We start from the raw sequence: 8,557 nt of genomic DNA on the forward strand, positions 1-8,557 counted from the left end.
AAGTAATAACTGTGAATTAAAATCATTCAGCGAGTAGCTTAATTCTTAATTTACGTTTAAAAGTATAGACAGTGTCACAAAGCTTCAGGTATGCTCAAACACAACAAAACTCAGCAACAAAACATAATACAAAACACAATACAGTCAAAAGGCAGTATTTAAAGGTGTTACGAACTTCCTTGGATTAACGAAATTTGTCGAAGATTTCCGATGAAGTTCAGAGGATGCTTCAAGTTTTCGGATCATTCAGCAGGAAACTCGTCAGCAAACATGAAGCTATCGATGTCTTTACGATTGTTCTTTAGTGAAAGAAATCCTTGTAATTCTACAAATTTTGGCCTTAAAATGTTATTTAGATCCTTTTGCAGTAAAAATTGCATGAATATGCTTAGCAATTTTACCTTCGAAGGGAAAAAGGCCGATATTTTTGGAGAATTTTCTGATTTTATGCAACGTTTTGGATTTTTGGGCAACCGTTTGGGAAATCTCGAGCAACTTGTGGAAAGCCCTAGCTTCAGGAAGTTATATAATTTGTTCCATAAACAGACAATACGATAAAATAAAAAGGTCCTTGGTCCTAGATCCATGTTTACATGGATAAAAAACATCCGACTTCCTTTGTAAAGGAATTATTCATTAGTATTTAGTTTAGACAAAAGTGGACGCTGTAGCGGGAGGTGAAGTCTCACCACCCACAAACTCAGTAACTTTCGCTTCCATACTTGCACGATATCCTTCTCTGTGGTACGCAGAGAACATTGCTGGTGTGAAAAACTGATTGTAAGTGTTATGCTGTGGAAACGCCCCACACATAGCCTCTGACAAACCGCGGCATGTGTTTCCATGGCAACATTCACAGCAGCAGAATGTGAGGCGTTCGACTTCCTCCGCTGATAACTCGGGTCCAGCGCCCCAAAGCCCTGCCTCGAGATCAACATCAATGTCACGCAACGCCTCTTCCCATGTTACGTATGTCGAAGTTTTAACTGCTTTGTCAGGATGCCTAGCAGCTATATAAAGGATTTCTCCTTCGCCAACTTTAGTCTTCCCATCGCTGTGAAGATTCTTATCATAATACTGCACTCTAAACCTGAAAAAATTTGACGAGAGAGAAACCTTTTAGTCTGAGAAATTTGTGTATATTGCTATGTTTTAGTTATCCTGTAACAGCGTGTAATTTTGCCAGCGACCGTCAGACCGTTAAATAACTGACGCATACAATGTGCCCGGGGGGAGGGGTACCTTTTTCATGCTTGAGGTATATTAAAGGTAGGGATTTCACAATATATTTAATGTTTCGAACAGACGCAATTTATGGTTGTATAATTTAAATTTTAAAAATGCTACAAAAAAATGGGATTTGAATTCCTGTTTTAGGCATATGTCATGTCTTTTCGGTATATGAAAGGGGTGCCTTTTTCAGTAAAAGATATTCGAAAGGGGTGCCTTTTCTATCAAAATGATATACAAAAGGGCATGGGGTTGGACCTCGGGGTGGAGACTCCACGTACAAAATTACCATGAGCACACTAGAAATTGGCATTATGCAATAAAGTGGACTAAATCTAACTAATTGTATCAAATTGTAATTAGTATCATCATACCTATAACTGCTTGGCTGGGATCCAGGACTTCTCTCCACAAAGTTGTCGCGAATATCCTCAACAATATATCGTCCATCCATTCCTGAAAATGAACAGCCTAACTTCTTGCTGGCCAGGTCCAAAGCGTTTAGAAGGGACTGGCCGTAGTCTTGGTCTAAAATGGTGCGCTTGCCATCTACTGCTATGATCTTTTTCAGTCGGAGCTTCAGAAGAGGTAGAATGCCAAGGTTTTCAAAATGGCCGCCGTCGCTTAAGGATAAAACTGGTGGGGGCCTGGGACCATGGTTGGTCATTTGCATCATTTTTCTGACGAAGTGTATGAAGGATAGGTTGATTGTGAACCACCTGTTGAAAAGAGTTTTAGAAAGAAAGTGAAACTTTTCCAGTGATTATTAAACACAATACTCACAGAATACAATGACACCCGATTACTCACACCTTCGGCTTCTCGAAACTCCCTCTTATTTTACCCCCGTTTTTTCAAAGGAATTTTCGTTTATTCTGGAGGTTCGAGTAATAGATAGATAGATAGATAGATACTTTATTAACGTGAAATAATCTTAGCTTTACGGCTAGTTTACAGTTATTTCACGAAATTAAAAACTAAAATCTAAATTAATTAAAATATATACAATATAAAAATGCTAGCTACTATAGATAATATAATTAACATGATTAAAAATATAAAAAATTAAAACACCCTTGATTGATTAATATCGCTATAAAAAGTCCTAAAAAAATAAAAACTTACAATCGTGATTCTACTGTATAGCGGCCATGATTTTTTGTCCCGCGATCCGGGGGGGGGGGGTAGCAGGGAGAGCAGTTGCCCCCGATAGGAAAAAGTAAAAAAACTAAGAAAACTAAAGAAAAAAAATAAATAAAATAAACTAACAAAATAAGAAAACTTTAGGTATGCGGAATTTGCCCCCGCAGACAAAAAAAACCCTAGGTACGGCCCTGGATGCCCTATGTGCCACACAGGCATGATGGGCAGTAAGTAAGTATGTAAGACCCTTGATCCATAGGCCTCATGCAGAAATGACTGCCACAGAATTCTGCTGTTTGGTAAAGTTTCTTTAAACGCCGATGGTGACACTTGAAATACTTGGAATAACATGCTACCCTGAATAGGTTTCAGTGATTTTGGTTAAAAGGCTGAAAGTGTTTGAGTGTTAATCCATACACTAATTGACTTTGACATGTTCTAAAGGCTAAGTAATTTAAATCTGTCGACAAATGATTCTTCTGGGAGCCAAAACTTAATAGCAGCAGAATTTGCATAGGGTCTTTATCGTTTCAATTCAGCCTAGGGAAAATTCCAGAAAGAGGAGAGATTTAACGAATCGAGATTAAGTAAAATAATTAAATGTAATTTTTAACGGATGCTGTCCTGGTATTTTGTGCTGGCCTGGTCACGCATTCTTCGTTAAGAGGTAAGATTGCGTGACGAGCCTATAGTAAGTCTGCTAGTTTGCTGATCGCAACCCAACCTCGTTCCCAGGGTCTCTCTCTCCCCGCCCCCCAAAGCGAGGGGGGGGGGGGGGGGCGGGGAGAGAGAGACCCTGGGAACGAGGTTGATCGCAACCTGGCAAGTCTGGCAAACCTTTACCTTGCAATTCGTTCCAGTCTTCCAGGCTTTCTGTCTCCAGTTGGCACAACCGCCATTGCAGCTAACAACAGCGAAATACCATAATACATCAGAATTCCAACTGCTAAGTAGTCACCGTTGTAGGTTTCTATATAAACGATAAAAAAGATCGCCAACGGAAGAATACGGATGAACTCTAAAAGAAGAGGAAGAATCTAGAAAACAAGAGAAAATAATAAGCATGCAAACAAACTCTGTTTCATAGCCTCTGTTTCAAAGAAACAGAAAATAACTACCCCTTAGTCGACTGTTTATAAACAGAATTTGAGAACTTAGCTACAGGCTTAGTTCATGTTAGTTCAAATCGCCAAACTGAGAATCTCGCTTTAAAATTAAACACGTAAGATGTAACTTGCGGAGAAAAGTTGAATTTTTAAGTGCAATTACCAGTTTGCCAATTTCAACTACGCCAGTCGCTAATTTCTCACAATCTGGTAATAAATAGTCGACCACAGGGCAATTGTTTTCATCTTTTCTGTAAGAGAGGTGGAATGGTTGTTATATTTTATACAGAAAAGTGAAAACTTGAACTTGGCAACTTTCTTGAGCAAATTTGAATTGAAAGTTGCAAGTTGCGACAAGCGAGCTGTCAATCAATATTGGAACATTGCGCCGCAACATTACAGAGTTCCCATTCAAAGAACATCCGGTTTGACTACTGTAAACAAAAAGGCAGCGACAGTAACCAAATTAAATCAGCAACAACTAAAACAACGACAACAACAAACGCTGTCAACAGCAAAAAATAGCAACAACAATGACATCAAGCAACCACCACCAGAGCAGCGAATTCTTTTTGTACTCACAAAAAAATAAAGTAAGATACAAAACCAACGATCGTCCGCTTCCTCTATAAGGAATTGAATTGGGTAATGAGTAGGCAATGTTTGGTATTAGAAGGTATTCAAAATTTTGGTTCGTGCGTTGCCACGAGCAAATTGGTGGGCGGGGCATCCCGAGACACTAGCACCTTGTTAGTTGAGTGGTTGTTAGGAATAACCTTAATGCATAAGCTCGATTCGGCCTATTTCGTCCACCCTTTCCTATGTAATGTACTGAAATATTATCGTCGCCATTCTAAAGTTCAACAAACTTTATATAAACGTAAAATTATTTTTTTGCACGTGAAAAGGGATGAAATGAAGAACGGCAGAAGCTTATTTATTCTTCACCTGAATACAGAAGTGTCGCTGTTCCTCATGCCTCCTGTCAGCCACAACTGACGCACCCGACGACAGCCCCAGCATAACTTTCAAATCTCTGAAAGGTGCCTCATCACCCTGCCTTGCTCCCATCTCATAGTCAATCGCAGCCGCAGACGTTGCAAGGCAATCCGACAGATAGATATCCTCAGGCATCAAGTGGCCATGGAATTCTTCGTCTTCAGGTGTGCGATCAAGGCGTTCAATCCAATGTGGAGTCATAGAAAGGACATCATAGTGTGCTTCTCTGGGGGAGGTGGTGCGTCGCCATCTGTTGATTGTACTACATCCGATGTAGGTAGGAATGAAGTCATCGAGATCATCTAGAGTAAGCGCTTGCTTGGGGCTTATTGCCTGAGTTTTGTGCTTGTTACCAAAGCTTGGGCAATAAATGAAGAGGTCACGCCATGAGATGCCACTGCAACCAAATCTTCCAGTCGTCTTTGGATAGTAAAATGATTTTTGGAGTACCCATCTGTAAAGGCAAAGATAGGTAAAATATAAGCTCTAACAACAATAGCCATCAACAAACTCTGCCACCTCTGGCATTTAAATTAAATTTCTTATAGGGTTAACTATCGCAATAGGCCTCACCTGATGCCAATTTCCTCCACCAAAAATATCCCCTATCTAGTAAAATTGAAGTTTTATAACAATTTCAGAGTTGTACTCTAAAAGAGCCCGGGTGCCACATATGACTTAATTTTGTCTTTGGGAGACTTGTATAACTTCGCTATCATGAAAGACTTTTAGACCTTGGCTCCCAAGATTTCTTTCTTTAGAGCCATCGGGCACCTTGCAATTACAGTTAACTCTCGCCTTGCGGACACCTCGCTATTACGGACGGGAGTTGAAGTCCCGGCGAATAAGAATTACTGAAAATAAGTCTTGCTACTGTGGACTTTTGCTATTACGGACACCAAATGGTGGTCCCGAGATGTCCGTTATAAAGGCAGTTGACTGTATTCTAAGAGCACAGTTTTGCATTTTGACTTTCTCAATATTAACCTTACCTGAGCCACACGTGAACAAGACGTTGCTGTATTGATGCAACGAGAGGAACAAAAAACGTGATAATTGCAGACACGCCTAGCAGTAGATCGAAGGCTTCATCACTGTACTCAACACCAAAGGAAGTGATGTGATAAACTCTAAGCTGAATGACAAATGAGTAGCCGTACATAATGGTCATCAGTGTTGCCTGTCTACGCATGGCTGGAAATGAAATCCAAACGAAGAACAAGGGCAGAACAAGAAAGATTTTCATCCAAAGTGGAAGGCGACGAAGGAACTCGTTTATGAACCATGGCATAAACACAAAACCAAAAATCACTATACCACCCGTGATAATAAAATCGAAAACACCTTTTCCTTTTTGCACAAATCCTTTAATGAAGTAGGATATGAATGAAACAACAACTGGTGTCCCAAACAAGATAAACCGATGAAAAATGGCTTCAGATGTCCGACGATTCTGTTCGCATTGTTCGACGGTAATGTTCGGGTTACTTCGGACTTCCTCGGGGCAAGGTATATCACCACCTCTTAGAACACTGCCAACCAGAAAATCGACAATGTAGGCCATGGGAAATGCGCTCGACCCCCATATAATTAAAGGTGCAATGATTGAGACAAATATCATTATGCTCAAAAGGGCAACGAACTTTAAAACTGCTTGGCAAGGCCGATATTCGAGGTTGCAGATAAACCCACCAGCTTCTCTCATGTGATTGAAGAATTCCTGATGCCATTTCTTGTCATCCTTTTTGCCATGCCTGTATTTCCAGTCCAGGTAGGCTGTGCCTGTGTAACCGCCCCCTGAGACGCAGCTCAGGTAGTCTATAGCCACGTTTTTCTGTAGCAGTCTGCGCAAGACTCCTGAGCAGAAGGCCGCCGACTTTATCCCACCACCAGAAAACGATAACCCGAATTTTGCCATTGAGCGGGATATTTCTAGGGTTCCAATGCTGCAATAAAAGAAGTTGTTGAAGTTACATTGAATTATCAGGGGAGAAGGGGTAAAAGAACGGTCATAAAATAATCTCTTATTATACCATTATTTTTATTGGACTGCTAGCCATTTGCTGATGGAGAAAGAAAAATACCTATAACACCTCCGGTCTCTCTAAATCCTTTCCATGCACCATATTCAGGAATAGCGGAACGCGAGGACCTCTATAACCACTGCCTTTCTGTTAGCTGCCAGGGTCGTTCATTAAAAATATCTAAAGTAGCGCGGATTACAACTGTATGCAAATAGGCAGTATAGTCTGAAGAGACCGAAAAGATCGATGCGGTTTTCCGACGACATTTTTTTACATTTTTTACTGACTATGGCCAGGCTACAAATGCTAAGTCAGGGATTTCAAAAGCTGCCACCAACAGCTAAAAATCACTTTCTAACCGACGAGATATTACAATAATTACAACAGATATATATGCTTCGTTTTGGTTCAAACCGAAGCCGCAATCGCCTCGCTTTCATGTAGTCGACCCAAACTCTCCCGCGCGTTCCGCCATTCACGTAAATAATAAGGCCCCAGTTGTTCAGAGGATGGATAACACTATCCACCGGATAAATCGCTATCCAGTGGATTGCACAGTATGTTTTGTTAACACTTATCCGCTGAATAGTGATTTATTCGATGGATAGCGTTATCCACCCTTGGAACAACTGGGCCAAGGTGTATTCACGCTTTCTCTCTCGCCTTAGTTGATATTTATACACATGTTATTCCATTCATTTATCACCTGAGAAACGAGGTTTTTTTTTACCAAATCATAATTACGGTGCGTTTATAGACAGTGTAACTGACGCGATCATGAAAACTGAAAATTGAGCAGTGACAGCATAAGAACTAAGAATACCAATTAAATGATGTAAAGCCGTGGCGAAGCAGTGCATCAATCAATAAGAAAACATAAGACACGTTGATTTGTTACGGTCGAGTAAGATTTCTGTTGTGATTTGCATGTTAATTTTCACTTTGACAATGGTGAAACAGGAAATTATGCTAATTTACCTGATTACAAAATTAAAAAATCGACCCAAACGTTTTCAAATTTAGTTTATTTTCCTGTTGCATTGCCAAGTGTATCAGTTGAAAATTTAAAAGAAACCAATTGAACTACTTCAATTTAATTCAGGGTCAGCCAAGGGAGGCGTTGGTATACTAATATACCCAAAGAAAGTTTTAAAATTCAATATATTGCTTATATTAGTTACTCGTACACAATATTGAACCCGATACACCAAATACGCATGTACTTATGCTGAAAATAATATAAAAACCCAGCAAATCCGTATACCTGATTTAGAAAGCTCTAACCCTCACACACCCGAACTGACTAACCCTGCGTTCGGTCCTGAACCATGTTACATGGTCATGAACGTTCGGTGTCTTGTTTATTTGTTGCCGCTATGAAGTTCAGTGTAAAGCATTGGGCCAACTTGCGGTTCATTTCTCGTCGGAAAATCAGATACCGTGTTTCCATTTACCTTTACTTACACGAAAGTTAAGTATTGCTAAAGAAAACCCTAGAGTCACCGAAAACAGAACATTTTACGATGAGATTACAAAACGAGGTTAAAGGTTTCGCTCACCTGGAATTTGGCCGTCTTTTCAATTCACCAAATGAAAAGGCTTTTGCGTGAATGGTCCTGGAGGCCAAGGCTCTGCTGTTTTGTTTAACTTTCACGCTTCAGTGAAGTCATAAATAATACGTGCCATCATGAATGAAGGAGCTGTGTTGTGTTGGGTAATTCTATTGTATTTCTGTTGAACGGGTCGGTCTGTCGGGCCGGGGGAAACAAACGAAGAAACGAAACAAATAAAATCGAAAAAAGCAAAAGCAAAATAAAAAAATAAAAATAAACAATAAACAACAAATAAACAAAAAGATAATAATTGCGGGCGACCAGAGGAGCCCGCATTGCAAAGCTTCACGTGCTATTACGTATGCGCGGGACGTATATAGCCAGACTCGAAAGCATCGAGAGAGCATTCCTTTGGTCTTCAAGAATGAATGAAATGCATTGAACACAATTGGATCACGAGTTTTTTGACCTTTAATCACGTGAAACTTACGCAAAGCAGCAG

At 40.1% G+C, this 8,557-nt stretch overlaps 1 protein-coding gene across 1 annotated transcript; it reads right to left on the minus strand.

The window, feature by feature from the left end:
- Positions 1 to 152: 152 nt before the first annotated feature.
- LOC144653548 (uncharacterized) lies at positions 153 to 8,192 on the minus strand. Its single transcript, XM_078513576.1, has 6 exons — positions 8,062 to 8,192; positions 5,471 to 6,424; positions 4,428 to 4,932; positions 3,217 to 3,410; positions 1,605 to 1,949; positions 153 to 1,090 (listed from the first exon to the last, which is right to left on the minus strand). Exons 2-6 carry the CDS (start codon positions 6,394 to 6,396, stop codon positions 649 to 651), a joined length of 2,412 nt encoding a protein of 803 aa, XP_078369702.1. The 5' UTR covers positions 6,397 to 6,424; positions 8,062 to 8,192; the 3' UTR covers positions 153 to 648.
- Positions 8,193 to 8,557: the final 365 nt, after the last annotated feature.

The sequence above is a fragment of the Oculina patagonica genome, chromosome 5 (assembly GCF_052425735.1).
Source record: "Oculina patagonica isolate OP01 chromosome 5, crgOcupat, whole genome shotgun sequence".
NCBI classification, from domain to species: domain Eukaryota; kingdom Metazoa; phylum Cnidaria; class Anthozoa; order Scleractinia; family Oculinidae; genus Oculina; species Oculina patagonica.